General features: G+C 34.1%; 1 protein-coding gene across 1 annotated transcript in view; it reads right to left on the bottom strand.

Annotated features, from left to right (window-relative positions):
- fbp (fructose-1,6-bisphosphatase) overlaps positions 1 to 19,492 on the bottom strand; it is a 116,889-nt gene that overhangs the window by 51,063 nt on the left and 46,334 nt on the right. The window contains exon 4 of the mRNA XM_090416178.1: positions 12,859 to 12,996. Coding sequence (XP_090272304.1) covers positions 12,859 to 12,996 — 138 coding nt within the window. The remainder of the gene's footprint in view (positions 1 to 12,858; positions 12,997 to 19,492) is intronic.

Genomic DNA, 19,492 nt, shown 5'->3' with positions numbered 1-19,492 from the left:
AGTTTAATTTGGTTTAAATGCTATATATTGTAATTATTAATATAATAAAAATATTCTTTTTTTTTGAGTTGTCATAATCATTATACTATTATTTTATGTTTTGTCATGACTTAGAATAAATTAAATTTTCATTATTAATTTTCCAGTTTATTTATACTCATTCTTTCACTTCCCTTTAATTCTAATTAGTGCAGCTTTTTTTATTCGAAAATTTTTTGCAGCTCACTAGAGATACACTTTTATGGCTAATGACTTGCTGTCCAACCTGCTATAGGACTTTGACTGACTGGAACTTCTCAGTTATATGGTGAATATTCTTAAAATATTTAATACATTTTTGATTTAGTTCTCATTCAAGTCTCTGTGGAAAGTTTATATGCACTGAATTTTAAAGTCAGTTAATCGAGACTTCCATATATAGATAAACAAGAGTTTATGATAATTAAACATACTTTTTAACACGTAATGCAAATATCAAAAATTTCATTTTGTGCAGCAGTAAAATTTTTTAATTTTGGAATTGGAATTGGAATTGGAATCCCAAAGGATAAAAAATAAATTTTGAAATGCCACAGATTTATAACATATTGCCATTAAAGGAAACTCAATGAACACATTTTTGCACAAAGAAAACTGATTTTGATATGTTTCCAATGGTAGCAAAAACAATCGAATGAAAATATGGTGCAGCTGCAGATCTGACTTCTTTATAAAGGGAACTAAACTCCACCCTACAGTCTCTTATTCTTAATACAATCACAAGTAGGCTGCAATATTTACAGCCTACGTGTGCGGAGTGAGTTGGATGGAAGAAATGATTTATATAAAGTGGATGGCTTGCATCCGAATGGATGTGGGGGTCAGGAGCTGTTGTGAGAAAGAGTTGTTCAATAAGAGTTTGGAACTGTAGAGTTAGAGAAACTAGAAGCTTTTTTCTTAAACAGGGGAAGCAGGTGAGCAGGAGTCCAAGCAACCCAGAGGCTAGTTAGTGGGACAATGGTCACACGATGCTGACTGTAGCCTGAGTTTTTAACTTTACTGGGATAAGCAAAAAAGGTGTAGAGGTTGTGGGATTAAGAGCATTGCAGTTTATATATATTAATACCAGAGGGAGGTGTTCAAAATAAGGATCAGGAGTTTTTGGCAATGGTTTAGTTCAACTTGGCCAAAAGTCATAAGCATTAGTGAGACTTGGTTGATCAAGGATGATATAGTCACAAGAATAGAATGCAAAGGATATATCTTCAGAGAACACACAAGGAACAGGATGGGGGAACGGGAAGGGTTTGTCAATGTCTGTCCCCCAATGTGCTTCTACTCATGTAGAAGCACACTGCGGGACAGAGATACAGAGGGCAGTTCATTTGAGGCTATCTGGTGTGAGATAGGTGTCATCTAGGTCTCATCGGCTTCCTTCTTTTCATTTCATAAACCTTGTAGTCATCATCATCATCACGAACCATGGGCTCACTGCCCGTCCTATTCTTAGAATCTTCCTATAACAAGTTCTTTCAAATGCCAAAATATTTTTTCTTGATTCCTTATTTATTATCCACATTTCAAATCCATACAGTACACCGCTAAAGATGCATGTTTCTAGTACTCTTAATTTCACTTGCATGCTTTACTTTTCCAGATGTTATCTATGGTCTTCAGATTTGTTCTTCCCTTTACAATCCTGATCTTTATTTCTTTTTGACAGTCCAAGTCATATGTTGTTGTACTTCCCAAATATGTGAATTGTTCTACATCAATTCCATCCACTTGTACCTTCTGTTTCATGTTCTTCTCACCAAATACCATTGTCTTTTTTTTTTCAAGTCCATAACAAATCCAAATCCCTTCCCTTCCTCATTTAACAGCTTCAGTGTTTCTTGTAGTTTTCTTTTGTCTTCTTCAAATAATAACATTGTCATCTGTGAATCTCAGATTGTTAATTCTCATCCCGTGTACTGATATTCCTTTTGCATCTTCCTTCAATTTGTCCATTGTTCTTTCTAAATGTGCAATGAAAATGCTTGGTGATATTGGGCCTCACTGTCTGGTACCTCTGTTTGTTCTAAACCATTTTCACAAATCTTCATATATTCTAACTGCTGCCACTGCATTCTTATAAACATCTTTTAATATGACTATTAGTTTAGTTTTCTGTCAATTCCACAGGATTCTAGCACTGCTAATGTCACTTTTTGGTCAATGTTATCAAATGCCTTCTTAAAATCAAGAAAGCAAGTATATATATTTTTATTTTTTCTCCTAGCTGTCTCTGATATTAACCACATTGTCAAATCTGTTCAATTATAGTTCTGTCTTTCCTAAATCCTGCTTGCTCTTCTGCAAGGTATGCTTCCAATTGTGTTCTCGATCTTTCTGTCAGTATCATCATCACCACCACCTTTCCAAGATGACTTGTGAAGGCAATTATTCTATAATTTTTACATTCTAACTTATTTCCTTTCTTGTATAATGTCACTAATATCGACTTCACCCACTCCTCTGGCATTTTCTCATCTTTCCATACCATATTACATAGTTGGTGCATTTCTGTAATCATACTTTCACCACCATATTTAATCATTTCTCCAGTGATGTTATCATTACCAGGACTCTTGTTGCATTTTAGCCGTTCTATTGCTTTTTCTACCTCTCCTCTTAAAATGTCTGTATCATACTCATTACATGGTGGTGATATCTGCTTCAATTCTTCAGTCAGTTTACAACACTATCTAAATCTAGTTTTTCTTCATACAACTCACTACAGTATCTTGTCCACTGCTGTACAATTTTATCCTTTACTCATCAATATTTGGCTTTTTCATCTTTAATTGTGGTCTGTTTTGGTTGCCCTTTCTTATCTTCAACATTCTTTTCTCCTGTATTAACTCCAGTGTTTCTTGTCTAATCGACTTCTTCTTCTTGATCTTCTCTTCTTCTGGTACTATTTCTTCAACTGCAGCTTCTATCGCCTTCATTACTGCTTTCACTCTCAGATTCAAATTTTTTTTTCTTTGTCCGCACTTTTAAGTTTTTCTTCTAACACTGTTCTGTACTTTCTTCCTATTTCTACTTCACTTATTCTTGCTGTATCTCTTCGTTTCTGATGGGGTTTATATTTTCTTTTTAATTTCAACTTGATGTTTGCAATCACTAACTATGATCCGAGTCTATATCTGCTCCTTGAAAAGTTCAACACTGTTGTACTGATGTTATTCATCTTCTTTTAATTGTAATCATATCAATCATGTTCTTGGTTTTCCCATCATTTGATCGCCATGTCCGTTTTCTACAGTCCGTTTGGTGGAATTTGTGTTACAGATCATCATCTTGTGGTCAACAGCAAATTCTAACATTTTTTCGCCTCGTTCATTTGTTTGTCCGAAACCATATTTTCCCATTATGCTTTCCCAACCATCATTATCTATTCCGACTTTGGCATTCCAATCTCCTTCAATAATGAGTACATCTTGCTTTGGTATTGTTTCTATTGTTTCTGTCAGATCTTTGTAAAATAGGTCAATATCCTCATCTGTGCTGTCAGATGTGGGTGCATATATCTGGATTATTGATATGTTAAATGGTTTTGCTTGAAATCTTGCTACTATGATTTGTTCATTGACTGGTTTGTATCCTAACAGTGCCTCTCTCTAGCTCTTTTTTTAAGAAGGAAGCTAACTCCTGGCTTCATGTGCCATGACCATATGACTTCACATCCATTTATCTCTCCTGATGATGTCCACTGCATCTCCACCAGTCCTAATATATCATCCCGATATCTCTTCATTTCCTCGTGAAGTAGTTCTAGTTTTCCTGATATCCAAAGCATCTGTACATTCCATAAAACCTTGCAGTGCTTGAGTATTAAAGTCCTCAAGATCCACCATGACCAGTTGGAGGTGTTGGATTCTAATTATGTAGAAAATAGAATAAATGTTGTTTGATTCAGAATCCAACATGACTTTCCGTCACAAGAACTATATTTGTAAATATTATTTGATGTAAATAACATAAATTGTAATTGATATCATATAACTACCTTAATTATGTCAAATATTTAATTGCTTAATCAAAGAAATGTTTTAATGGTAAATAGATTCTGTATTAATTATTATTAAGCTATTTTATTTATTGTTATATCAATATTATAAAATCTTATGTTCGTAATTTAACTACGCATTTATTGAGACGCAAATATTCTATTTATTCTTTTTGTGAAGGTTTAACGTTATGTAATAACTCAATGTAGTTATATAACCTAATGTAACATTCGCGAGAATGTTTACGTCTATCAGTTGTCATAGAGACGCGTGGAAATAAACGAGCGCGTGTGAAGGGAGCGAGGAGAGAATAAGAAGAGAAAATAGATACGTAGTAGAAAGAGGGAGTCGGAACGGAACTTTGGAACTATAAGGTAGCAAGGAAGTAAACTAAAAACGAGAAGTAATTAAAAGATTCCTAAGGATAGGAGTTGAGTAGATATTTTTTTTTATATAAGTGAATCTTATAGTTGGCTGCAAGCAAAATCAGCCGTAGTAATAAAAGGAAATTATTGCCGTAATCGGATAATTAGAGAACTGGACATTCAACGAAGAATTCTGAATAAATCCAGTCAGTCTACAATTACGACTTATTTCTGTACTACCATGAAAAGGAATTGTACGGAGTTAAACTAGTTGATGAATGAAAAATAAGAATAATTAATATACCTTATAGTTGTTATCTAGGGTTTTTAAAGCGCGATTAGTAATGTTTTAGTTATTTAGTGTTTCGCAAGTGTGATAAATACAATTTGAAAGTGTGCTCACAAAATATTGGAAGTACTGAAGATTATTTCTGGTAAGGACAGTCATATTAGTTTATTTCAGTGTATGAAGATTTAAGTATTAGTTCCGTTGCGCTGTTTCTAACATTAACTGTAGCATACCATCGAGGCTGAGAGTTGAAAATATAGACATTGAAATGATATCTGCCGTGGTTAGTGCCTGTTATGAGTCAATCGTAGAGTGTAGTTGAGAGATACAAGGAAACTGATTAATTAAGAATTTCTATTGTAATAAATTGAGTAAGGAAACTTTGTGATTCTGAAACTGTGAATTTGTATGTGAAAGTTTGGAAGATTGATTTATTGTGAATGACTTGACCTGATGTACTAACTTGACTGAGTTGTCATATGTAAAAGTGGAATACATGTATTTGTTATATAACCATATATTAAATGTTTTGTTTGTTAATTCAAATATTGTGTTTGCCTGAATTTCTTTTTTACTGCACCATTCACAAAAATTCGGATCTAGCGGGAATCCCAGAAAGAAAATAAATACTTCGGCCTGAATGAATGAAAAGACTGCTAACTAATTTTGAATTGATCCTACTAATTCATATTGACTTATCTAAGGATAGAGTGGCGCAGTATAATAGAAATTTCTCTACCCTTAGATCTGTGATTAATTTGCAATTAGTTTTCCTTTATTTTATGAAAGTGACTTTTAGCAAGATGGCAGATTCGAACGTCAAGAGAACACGTCACGACAAAATGGCGCAGCCGACAGGATGTGATTTAATTGATAGAAAGTAATTTAACAGCTGTAAATTAACAGATTTAATTTAACTTGGTAATAATAATTGTGGAATTGCTCCCTGAAAATTTAGAAAGTAAATTGAATAAATCACAATGAACTGGTTGTAATCAGAAATCAGGCAAAGATAAAGTTTTTTTTTTGAAATTAAAGGATTATATTATATTAAATTAATACTCCATTTATCACAATGGCTGTTACTTCAAATTCAGAGATGGAAGACAGTGAAATTTTTAGAAGTGTGAATCCCCAACAGGTAGTTCCCCAATTTTCAGGAGAAGACTCTGATGATGTGTTATCTTTTTTTACTTATATTGAGAAACTCAGAGAAACAGCAGGTTGGACAGACTTTCAATTGTTGGTATTACTTAGAAACAAACTAATTGGTAAAGCTAAGACATATTTTTTTTCATCTCCTGTACTTAAGGAAACATTTGAATACAAGAAGTTTAAGGAAGTCTTGCTATCTCAGTTTTGTAAACGGAGGAGTGTTGGACCAAATTTGTGGAAGCTACAGAGGATTATACAAAAGGACAAAGAATGTGTTAGTGACTTCTACAATCGATTACTAACTCTCTCTGAAAGTTTAAATGTATCCAATGAAGACAAACCTCATTTGGATTGGGCAGTTTATCAACAATTTAGACAAGGTGTCAGACAAGAACTGAGGGAGACAGCCTATAAGAAGAAGATAACCTCACTAGAGGAATGTCTTATAGCTGTCAAGGAAAAGGAACAGATGATTGGAGACCTTTGCCTTTCATCTAATATTGGCCTTGTAAACATAGTAGAAACAACTGATTGTTCCATAGGAGTAAATAATTCCTCAGAAGAGAGCAGAAAGAAAGAAGATGAAAGGAAAATCATTAGAAAGAATCCTATTGATCAAAACTGTATGTCCGACACAAAAGAACAAACCAACAAGAAATTATTTAAGGAAGTAAAAGACATTGTTCACCAGGAAGTAGAAAAATTGCAACAGCCAATGAAGAATAAATTAGATGAAGTAATGAAAAAATTGACAGAAATGACTGTAGGATTTTAGGAAAATTTCAATCCCACAGTAGAACATATTAGTAAAGTTGTCAAACTGGAGGTTGAGAAGCAAAATAAACCAATATTGGCTAAATTGGATAGAGTAGTGGAAGCCCTGGAGAATGTTCGACAGAAAATTCCCATTGATCCTCAACCACAGACAAGGAGAAAATTTCTCAGAGATGATGGAGATCCTCCTAAATGTTTTAATTGCAACAAGATTGGTCACATCGCCAGGAATTGCTACTTTAATAAAAGAAACTACTCTAACAGCAGAAGGAACTCTAATTTTGGACATATTTCTCACAGAACATATAATAAAGCTCAAAATTTCCCTAGATCAAGAGAGTTAATGATGAAGGTTACAGGATGTGTCAAAGGTCATAATTGTAACATTCTATTTGACACAGGTTGTAATGCCTCAATCATCAGTAAGCATTATTTCCTAAAGTTAAGAGATAGATTATGGAAGGATGTCACCAATTTAAGGAGACCTGTAAGAATTTCCACTCTTTCTAATTCGCGATCTACAGCATATGAAAATGTTCGTGCACAAATTTATGTACCTGACATCAACCTCTGTGTATATCAAGATCTATTGATAGTCCCTTTCTCTCCTAGCTTAAATGCTCACATAATATTAGGAACAAATTTTATGGAGAAGCATCACTTCTCTTGTGACTTTTCCACAGGTCAAATATCCATATTGAATAGAAGAATACGTGTTAAAAGAAACAATAACTCTGAGTGCACAGGAACAAGGCAACTAACAAGAAGATTTTGTGTGCCTAATCAAGAACAACAACCTGATAAGATGCAATCATCTATAGACAAACAAGCTATGAAAAATACTGATTTAAGACCTACTATATTTGATCAGCCTGTTATTCAACTTGACACTGACTTGACATCAAAACTTCAAGTATCTGATTCTGAGCAAGAAATTTGTACTGAGAATCAATTACCAGCTGAGATTAATTTTACTGAGGTATCAGCTTTGCATATCAGAACTAAGAATATGAGAAGAGGAGACAATTATAAGGACTTAAATAATTACAGAAGGAAAACCAGAAGAATCAATCACCAAAGTAGAAGATATACTACAGTCAAATGTAATGACAGTAAGAATCTAAGTAAAGACAGAGAAGTTGTAGAAGATAGTACATGCGTTGTAGAAAACACAGGACGGAGTTTCATCCAAACAAGGTATAACATAAGACAAAAAAAAAAAAAAAGGAGTAGTAGAAATCTGATTCCACCACCTAAAGGTTTAGAGTGAAAAATTTTTCTTTAAGGAAAAATTTTTCAAAGGAAGAGTAAGCCTTTGTTGGATTCTAATTATGTAGAAAATAGAATAAATGTTGTTTGATTCAGAATCCAACATGACTTTCCGTCACAAGAACTATATTTGTAAATATTATTTGATGTAAATAACATAAATTGTAATTGATATCATATAACTACCTTAATTATGTCAAATATTTAATTGCTTAATCAAAGAAATGTTTTAATGGTAAATAGATTCTGTATTAATTATTATTAAGCTATTTTATTTATTGTTATATCAATATTATAAAATCTTATGTTCGTAATTTAACTACGCATTTATTGAGACGCAAATATTCTATTTATTCTTTTTGTGAAGGTTTAACGTTATGTAATAACTCAATGTAGTTATATAACCTAATGTAACATTCGCGAGAATGTTTACGTCTATCGGTTGTCATAGAGACGCGTGGAAATAAACGAGCGCGTGTGAAGGGAGCGAGGAGAGAATAAGAAGAGAAAATAGATACGTAGTAGAAAGAGGGAGTCGGAACGGAACTTTGGAACTATAAGGTAGCAAGGAAGTAAACTAAAAAAGAGAAGTAATTAAAAGATTCCTAAGGATAGGAGTTGAGTAGATATTTTTTTTTATATAAGTGAATCTTATAGTTGGCTGAAAGCAAAATCAGCCGTAGTAATGAAAGGAAATTATTGCCGTAATCGGATAATTAGAGAACTGGACATTCAACGAAGAATTCTGAATAAATCCAGTCAGTCTACAATTACGACTTATTTCTGTACTACCATGAAAAGGAATTGTACGGAGTTAAACTAGTTGATGAATGAAAAATAAGAATAATTAATATACCTTATAGTTGTTATCTAGGGTTTTTAAAGCGCGATTAGTAATGTTTTAGTTATTTAGTGTTTCGCAAGTGTGATAAATACAATTTGAAAGTGTGCTCACAAAATATTGGAAGTACTGAAGATTATTTCTGGTAAGGACAGTCATATTAGTTTATTTCAGTGTATGAAGATTTAAGTATTAGTTCCGTTGCGCTGTTTCTAACATTAACTGTAGCATACCATCGAGGCTGAGAGTTGAAAATATAGACATTGAAATGATATCTGCCGTGGTTAGTGCCTGTTATGAGTCAATCGTAGGGTGTAGTTGAGAGATACAAGGAAACTGATTAATTAAGAATTTCTATTGTAATAAATTGAGTAAGGAAACTTTGTGATTCTGAAACTGTGAATTTGTATGTGAAAGTTTGGAAGATTGATTTATTGTGAATGACTTGACCTGATGTACTAGCTTGACTGAGTTGTCATATTTAAAAGTGGAATACGTGTATTTGTTATATAACCATATATTAAATGTTTTGTTTGTTAATTCAAATATTGTGTTTGCCTGAATTTCTTTTTACTGCACCGTTCACAAAAACTCGGATCTAGCGGGAATTCCAGAAAGAAAATAAATACTTCGGCCTGAATGAATGAAAAGACTGCTAACTAATTTTGAATTGATCCTACTAATTCATATTGACTTATCTAAGGATAGAGTGGCACAGTATAATAGAAATTTCTCTACCCTTAGATCTGTGATTAATTTGCAATTAGTTTTCCTTTATTTTATGAAAGTGACTTTTAGCAAGATGGCGGATTCGAACGTCAAGAGAACACGTCACGACAGAGGCAGCAAAAGGTTGTCCTTATCCCACTGGGATATAGCCAGGAGATCAGAGTAACCTTATAAACTTCACTGCCTCCAAATGTTAGTCCTGTCTGATCTCTCAGAAGAAAGAGCTTACATCCCTTCAACAATACCCACATATTTCCAAACACGATCAGATTTCCTTTCTTGGACTGACCTACACCTTGGACCACCTGTCCTGGCACAAATAAATTTCAACTACAGCTTCTGCAGTCGCAAAAAAAAAAAAAAAAAAAAAAAAAAAAATCGCATATTTTTTTTGCACAAAACACTACTTCACACCAGCTAACTATGCAAATCCCAAATCTGCCAAACTATGGAATATTGCTCCTATATTTGAGGTGGTGCACCAACATCCTCTTTAAGATTGCTTGATCGCATCTAGAAGAGGGCAGTCAGGCTAATTAATGATCCCCCCCTCTCCCTCATATCCTCTTCAATCCCTCTCTCACTCGTGTTCAGTTTTTGCTTTGTGCCTCTTCTACAGATACTTTCATGGATAGTGCTCTGCTGAACTGACCACTATTATTCCTCTACTTTCCTCCAAAATCATTAGAACAAGAGGCATTACTAATCCATCTTTAAACTCACCAAACCAACTCTGCTGCTTCCTCTTTCATTCTATCTGCTTTTGTTCTTTGAAACAGCCCCCCCCCCCCTCTATCTTCTCCAAAGAATAGAACTTTTAGTTATTCAAACAAAATGTAAATAGATTCCTCCTTTCTTCTTATCCTCTTGCCCACATGCACTGATCTGCTATAGGTCTTTTCAACTTTTAGTGTATATATATATATATATATATATGTATATTTTATATATATATATATATATATATATATATATATATATATATATACAGGGTGTTTGGGATAAATTTGACAGTTTCGTAAGGAAAAAGAAAATCTTCTTTGTATCTATTAAATTTAATGAATTGACAAAAAACATTACAGGCAGAGTTAATTACAATACTATCAACAAGATTTACTCAAAATAACCACCATTAGCATCGATCACAGCTTCAATTCTGCTTCGGAACCTCGAACAAGCTGATGCTACAGTCTCCCTGGGAAGGGCCGCAAAAACTGTTTTAATTTTATCCATTAACTGGGCTTTTGTATTACTGGAAGTGCGATTGGTGTCTTTTTCAACTGCGCCCCATACAAAATAATCCATGGGGTTAAGGTCTGGGGAGTTTGGAGGCCAAACATTTGGACTGGTGAAGTCGTAGAAATTTTCAGACAACCATTTTTGACTTTTCCCAGAGGTGTGGCAAGGGGCCGAATCCTGCTGCCATACATACGGCCTACCATTGGCTACCCTTGTTATCCAGGGCTTGACTACAGTGTTTAGCAACTCCACGTAGCCATCTGAAGTCAACCTGAGGCCCTCTTGGAAAAAATGCGGAGGCATCACATTGCCTTCAGGATACACATCCGAAAACCATCACAGTTTGGGGAAATTTAGTCTGCATTACACGAGGAATGTCCTTTGTACTGTATGCAAGCCATCTGTTATTCTGCGTGTTGTGTTTTTGATCCTGGCAAAAGTTTTTCTCATCGGAAAAGAACCAGATTGTTTGTGGTTCCGCAGGATGTTTCACTCTGCTTAGAAGTTTCTTCGCGTTTATCAAACGTTTTTCACGGGCCTTTTCTGTAAGCAGCTGACCTTTGCGGCGCTTGTATGAGTAGTAGCGGAGGTCTTCATTGAGTGCAAGCTTCATAGTAGAGGCTGCAACATTCATTTCACGTGACAAAGCCCGAATTCCAATGCCAGGGTTCTTCAACATCTGTTCCTGCAGATTTGCGAGGAATTCTGCTGTACGAACGCAATCAGATCGTCTGCTAGGGATCTTTCTTCTTGCTACATCCTCGTAGTCACCATTGCAAGTCTCTAGTTCATGCCTGATTGTTTTTACTGTATTCAGGGAGCATTGGGCAGCAGTCGAAATATCCTTATTTTGATGGCCGGCACGAATCATCATGATACAAGTTATTCTCTTCCATGATTCAGGTGGGTTCCAGCTATCCATCCTTTCTGACATCTTGTATATGAATGAAGAAGGGTCCAACCTTTTAAATGAAGAGAAGTGTGTGTTAATACATGTAACTTACGGAAAAATATAATTAATTATAAATATGTCAAATTTATCCCGAACACCCTGTATATATATAAAAAAGGTCAAAATATGTAACTGCTGTTATAATATAATCCAGGAAAGGGAGGTATAAAGGAGAATGTACATGACATGTACTGATTTTTAGTGGAACCTGTGGCATAGTAATTAAATAATAAAGTAACACGTAAAAACCACGGTGATATCTTTAATTAATAAAAGGACAGATATTTCGTACTAAAATTAATAGTACATCATCAGTGTCTGTAACAGTAATAGGAATGGAATACAAGCAAAACGTTCGGTGGATCACCTATTAAAATACAATTGTTACCGCGTGCTAGGAAATAGTAGAAATAACAAATTTAATCTATTAAGATAAATGGTTTTTTTACATAAGATAAGAGTCTCCCAGATCTTTGAGAGAGACATACAGTCATTTCTATTTAAATTCGGTCAGTGTAAGATAGTTTCACAACTTTCTTTGAATAAGCATTCCTATTTGAATCTGCATCTATGGAGGAGAACTGCTTTATCCCACTGGATACTATGAGTAGAGTCAATACTGTGCTGCGCCAGACCAGACTTCAGAGGTTTGTTATAATCAATATAATCAATATTAATAATATAAGAACATCAATAATAATAGTTTCACAACTTTCTTTGAATAAGCGTTCATATTTGAATCTGGATCTATGAAGGAGAACTGCTTTATCCCGCTGGACACTAAGAGTAGAGTCAATACTGTGCTGCGCCAGACCAGACTTCAGAGGTTTGTTATAATCAATATAATATTGATGTTCTTATATTATTAATATTGATTATAACAAGTGCTCCATCTCATGGTCACTAACCCTAACACAATATTTTTAATGTTTGAGAATAGTGTGAGTTCAACGGCCATTTTTTTTGAGTTTACAGGACAAAAAATCCTGCTTGCCCATGCAAGAGATTGACTAACTCAGGAACCAGTCGAGAAAAGGCTTAGAAAATGTTCCTCTAATCGGCAACTAGATTCAAACCAAAGTCTTTTGTCTGCAGTTAAGCGCCGTAGAGTGCAAATGCCACTTCTACTGAGCTACGCAGGTGCTCTAGGAGATATCCATATAATAATAATAATATATATCTAATATTTAATATAACTATTAGAAATTTACCTTAGGATATTTCTTATTGTGCACATATTCAGAGACAGCTTTATCCCAGTTGCTTGCATATCCTTCATTGATGCTATAAATATTGCCTTTTGATTTGATTCTCATATTAGGATCAGTAAGTACAAATTCACCAATTGCCTAAGAGAATTAGGTAAATAAAAACAAAAATTATTCCATTCTACTTTAAAAGAAACAAGATTTCAAAATCATTGAAAAATCTGAATCAACAAAATCAGAGTGAATTTATTGATAAGATGTACAATGAATTATACAACATCTTATCTCAAATTGCTTAAGACAATTAGATAAATACAGGGTGGCCATAAAATAACTTTCCCTCTTTAGAGGTATCTGTAGCTAAAACTAATAAACAGAAACGAGACTTTTGAAGACATGGGGAGATGATTTCTGCGAAAAAAAGATTTAGTACCAAAAGTCACCAATAGGGGAAATTTTGGCATTGGCAGAGCCGGAAGCAGTCAAATGCTTGCAGTAAATGCAGGTAAGAAGGATTGTGCAAATTTTACTATGCGTACATGACAGCAGCGCCACCAATTCCACTTAAAAAGGAATTTGGAACGTTCAGGCAATTATTTGAATGACTGACGAATTGTGCAATATGCATCCTACCTTGCCTCAGCATGCTTTACTTGTTAAGTAGTTTTACCTTAAACAGTGCAATGCCGTAGCAGCCCTTCAGGAATTTAGAAGGCTTCATAACCTGCGTACAGGTCCTATGTCAGCTGTAGCACTGACAGATATGATTAAGAAGTTTGAAGAAACTGGATCACTAGGAGTTACACCTGGCAGAGGACGGAAAGCAGTGCAAGAAGATATAGTAACAGATGTTGCTACTGCAGTGTTCGACAACACAGGGACCAGTACTGGTCCAAGAGCTCGTGCAATAGTTCGCAAACTTGATATGGCTTATGGTACAGTCCGGAAAATCTTACGGACAATGCTTCACTTGTATTCGTATAAGTTCAGTCATGTGCAAGCACTAACTACCGCAGATTATGATAAGCGCATGACCTTCGCGTTAACATTTCTTGCCCGTATGGAGGTCGACAATGACTGGACTTGGAGAATATTGTGGGGTGATGAGGCTCATTTTTATCTGAATGGGTCGGTCAATATTCACAACTGCAGAATTTGGGCATCTGAACATCCCCAAGCGATTCAGCAAGTACCATTGCATTCTCCAAAAGTAACCATGTGGTGTGGCTTCACAGCTGATTTCATAAAAGGACCATACTTTTTTGAGCATATTATCCCTACAGGTCCTGTAACCTGCTCCATTACTGGAGAGATTTATCGACGAATGCCGGAAAATTTTGCAATTCCTGCATTGCAGCAAAGACAATGTTTGGACTCCATAATTTTTATGCAGGATGGAGCACGAGCACACATTGAACGTTCAAGTACAGTACCTTTTATTTATGCCAGCGTTTCAGTAATGAGAGGGTTATCAGTTCTTTCCAACGGCATGGCCGCCTTGATCCCCGGACATTACTCCATGTGACTTTAGGCTGTGGGGGTATTTGAAATCTGTTGTGTACGTTGGTGGTGTTCCCAACTTGCATGTCTTGAAAGAGAACATAAAACATCCAATTATGAACATCCAATCAGACTCCTTACGCTCAGCTGTAGAGCATGTCGCACATCGGATGCAATTTGTTGTACACAAGAAAGGTCAGCACATTGAAAATCGTGTATGTGGTCCAGATGACCCTGATTCTGATGAATAAAACATTATTTCCTGCGAGTTCAATCACTACATTAATTTCTGTGTCTCTCGCAAGTCGTTGTTTTAGTTATAATTATTATTATTCTTATTATCATTGTAATGCACCACATATCCAGCTGGAATGAGTGACGCGGCTATCACTTACACCGTCGAAATGTTATTATTCCATTTTACCTGCCTTTAATGTAATTATCCACTTGTTTTCGGCTCCACCAGTGCCAGAATTTCCCCTATCGGTGACTTTTAGTACTAAATCTTTTTTTCGCAGAAATCATCTCCCCATGCTTTCAAAAGTCTCAATATAAAATTTGGTCTCATTCCGTTTATTGGTTTTAGCTACAGATGTCTCCAAAGAGGGAAAGTTATTTTATGGCCACCCTGTAAAATCAAGGCTTCAAAGTCATAAATATTGCTCATCAGTGAGAAGAGTGGCAACTCTAAAATCACTGATTTTAAGTTAGTAATGCATAGTTAAAACTGTAAAGTAGGGATCTACAATGTCATTAGATCCCTACTTTTCAATTTTCAGTTGAAAAGCACTGATAAAAGTTCTTTGCATCCTAGATGGGTTTCAAACCCAGATCTCTCCAACCAAAGAGCATCACCAAAACCAAATTAACTATGGAGGCTCATCTACACTCTGGTATAGTAACATAAATGTACTCACAAAACTGATCACCAGAGTGCAGTTGATTAAATAGAGATTTAATCTAGCTGATTAAATAGAGTAATATGAATAAATTATAACTATTCCTCTCTTCGTCTGATTCAAGAGTAGCCATTGTTTCTTCTTACAAGCCACTAAAACAACATTTTACGACATTCGGAGTAACTTACAAAGTTGATTTCTTGTTGTATAGGATTTTTCTGTGAAGTCAAACAGAACTTCAACTTATGACTGCTTTGTCCATTTTGTGGGATGAAAAATATGAGTTTCCAGAAGGACAAACCATGCCAGCTCTGTGCAAGACCCAGTTTTCAGTTGAAAAGCACTGATAAAAGTTCTTTGCATCCTAGATGGGTTTCAAACCCAGGTCTCTCCTGAATAATTTTTAATTATTTAATTTATGTTAATTTAAATTTTTGTATCTGATGATGCAAGAAGAGTGCCACTACAAACTTTAAACAGCGAGGGCTCTGTTAGTTGTGCTGGAAAAATGACATCTGCATTTGTGACAGTCTTATTCACAAAGCAGTTGAAAGTGGCTCTTGCACCTAGAAGAATTTAGAAAAGATGTCAATAATTGTGAACCAATGATTATCTGGAAATGATTTTCTACTCTGATAACTGTTGTGGGTAGCAGAAAAAAAAAAAAAGTCTTATTTCTATGTAGTGAATGCAGTGTAAGCATAACCTGGACCTGTATAAACACCCACTGAGTATATAATTTTAATTTGTATACTTCTAAGAAAAAAACAAAAGCCTTATGTAGTTATAGAAATGGCTCACAGAGATTTTAACAGCAACTGTATACAATGCTATTAAAATCTCTGTTTATGCAGTTCCAGGTTAGAATTTTTTAACAGCTTTTTTCAATAAAAGATATGGACATTATCACCCTCATTTTGAGTGTGACCTGTAATTAAAAACTTACATATTATGAGTTTTCTTTGTAATGCTTACACTGCATTCACATACAAGTGGCCTAATTGTGAAGATAATTTGCACACAAACTTTGTTTGCTTATTACTTGGATAAAGAAATAAAAGAATATAAATTATTACTAAAATTAAGGGGATATTAAATCCCACATAGTTTTAAAACCGAATAAGAAACTCAAAGATTGGAATCAGAGAGTTTCTTGCCAAATATAGTAAACTATAAAGTATCGGCGACACTAGCGTTAGCCAATGCAAGTGATCCTAGTACGTAGTACAATCTCGGGCAACTCGTTGCAAAGGTGAATAAAGTTCAGATCGCTATTCTTAGGTATTTTCCATAATGTAATGTTTAGTAATGTTTTCATTGCCGAAATGAAGCTTATTAGCTCTTTATACTTAAGAATAAAAATTATTTTCTAATATAAGTGCCTTTCTAACCAAGAAGAAAACTTTTTGCAACTTTCTCTGATCCAGAGTATTTTAACAGTACAATGATAAAGCATTTTACTATTTGTATATGAAAAATATGTGACTTCCACACTGACTTAGCTTTCAGTGTTTTCATGGAGCCATCCTCTATAAAATGCATATCATTATACACATCTGAAGAGAAGTATGTTATGCATCAAGAGATAATGAGGAAATTGATGTGTACAAGCAGCCTGGTCATGAAGATAGTTCATGTGCAACTTTGTTTGTTTACACTTTGATAAGTGTAATTTTTTTTTTTAAATAAGATAAGATAAGTGTAACTTTGATTGAAACAAGAATATAAATTCTTGTCAAAGATAATTTACTTTCTAACCAAGTTCTTCATTAAAAAAGCTAAAAATATAAATAAATAATAGAAGTTCCACATAAAAAAAGTGGAAAAACTTTCTCTGAATAAGCAAGATGAGGAGGAAGAGAGAATCCACAGTGAAATTTAGACTACTGGATGAAAGGGAAAGGTGATGGATAAATTTTTGAAATAGCTCAAAAATACATCGTAGCTGAGCATAGTAAAATTTTAGCACATTAACAGTTTCTTTGGACTATTAAATGTCATGTTTTTAGTATATTTGACAATGAAATGTAGACTAACTAAAAATAAGAAAAATGTTACTGTTCTTTACCAACTTAAACTAACTATAAATCTTACCGTTCTTTCTCTTGTGTTAAGCTGTTTGACTTCACAGAAAAATACTATACAACAACAAAAAAAATACATATACATATACATATATATATATATATATATATATATTTATTTATTTATTTATTTATTTCAAAATATATTTCATAAGTAAGATTCCCCAAGGACCACAAAGTGAATGAAAAAAAAAAAAAAATTACAGGCCCAAAATAAAGCGAAATTCCCATAATCAAAAACAGTATCTCATAAAAAACAAGACTGAGGATTGTAGGACTGCGTGCATAAAAGATTATGAAAATTTTCAGTTTAACTATAAATAAAAAAAATAAATAAATATAACTATAAAAAAGCACAATAATTCTAAAGATGGGGAATGTTTATTTTGAAATGCACTGTATGGGTGAAATCTTAATAAATGAATGAATTTTCAATCATTCACAGTAATGAATATTAATTGTTCTGTTAATTAGCCTCAAAATGATGGTGTCCTAGATTTTTGGTAATGTGATGCAACCAAATTTGTTTAAGTTTGGAAAATGTTGTGGTGCTGTAATGGATTCCAAAAATAGTCTTTTTGATTTAAATCTGCTTCTATATAAGAGGGAGGTATTTTCTATTCGATTTTTTCCATTCTGCCCTGAAAAGGCTATAGTGCAGATGGTGGACATACTTCTGTGTTCTTCAAGATGGATGCTAGCAGTTCTTCTAGTGTGCCCAAAGTTCACACAAACTGAACTATAGTACTCTCCTCACTTCAGCATCATGGGCAAATAATTGGATATTATCCTCAGATCATTCATAATATCATTAATATACAAGCTGAAGACCAATGGCACAAGTATAGAATCCAGCAGCATACCACTGTTCATCTGCCTTTTTCTTTGATTCACCTCTACCACATACTACTTTCTGATGTATATACACCAGATATCCTCTTATCCAAGTCAATAGATTCATGTCCATCCCCATTTGTTCCACCTTAAATAATAGAAATCCATGTAATATCTTGACAAATGCTTTGCAAAGTCTAACAATATCATTGTGTAGCAATTTCCCTTATTCAATAGAGTTGTCACTTTATTGTAGAAAGTGAGTAAATTAACAAGACAAGACCTCACCTTCAGAAACCCCTACTGTCCCACAATAGAGTATCATATTCTTATCCATACATATTTGAATTTTACCCTGAACCAATTTTTTCCAATATTTCCAATAATCCCCCCCTCACATTTTAACATCGATTCTCCAAGGTTTGGTTCTTGTTTTCACACTTTCACTTATTTTTCTCTCCAATGATATATGTATATTTGATTCTACAGTTATACTATGAATATTCCTCAACTATGATTCTTTTAAAAAAAATTTTACATATTTTTCTTTTCAATATGATACTTGTTTTTATCCTACTCAAAATTACTTATGATCACTTCATATTTCAAATCTACTATATCCTCTTTTAATCTCTGAACTAGCATATGAAGATAATACTATGAATCAGAACATAGTTCAAAAAGACCTTTCTTAGTTATCTACATCGTATCCATGTGAGTGTACACATCTGTGTACTAGAACATAGTAATGTTCTAGTACACAATAGTCCATATGCTGAACAGAAATCATCCAAATTATTAGGCTCTGTTTTCTCTCTGAATCAAGTCAAAATACAAGAGATTCATTTCCTGCTCTGAACTAGCTTTCCATATGTCATCTGCCTTCTCTGTCTTCTAAATAACTCTATACAAGAAAGTTCTTTTCCATACAAGAACTTTCTTGGGAACCATAGGCACAAATAAGTCTCATTGTCCTATTTCACATTCTAAAATTTGTCCACATATTTGAAAGTGCCTGCTATTAAAAGAAGTTTATCTTTGTGTTTAGTGTCAAATACTCGGGCTAACTGCTTACTTTCTCAACTCATTACTGCCTGAATATAACTTATTCAGCATGCAATGCTACTAAATAGTTGTTATTTAGTAGCATTGCATCTGTTCTTCATCTCAGCAACATCAATCACGTCAACATGGTTTATTCTTCTGCTAGTTCTGCTTCTTTACTGTAGGTGTTTCTTATGTTGGTGCTTATCTGCAATTCTGATGAGGTTGTTTTGGTATTTGACTTTTCACTGTTTACTTTGGTTCCTGGTATATTAA

Source organism: Typopeltis vanoorti, chromosome 3, assembly GCF_054136105.1.
Source record: "Typopeltis vanoorti isolate ZY-2024b chromosome 3, IOZ_Tvanoo_1.0, whole genome shotgun sequence".
Classification (NCBI taxonomy): domain Eukaryota; kingdom Metazoa; phylum Arthropoda; class Arachnida; order Uropygi; family Thelyphonidae; genus Typopeltis; species Typopeltis vanoorti.
Note: the sequence above shows the minus strand (reverse complement) of the source record. Positions and strands in the feature narration are given on the sequence as shown.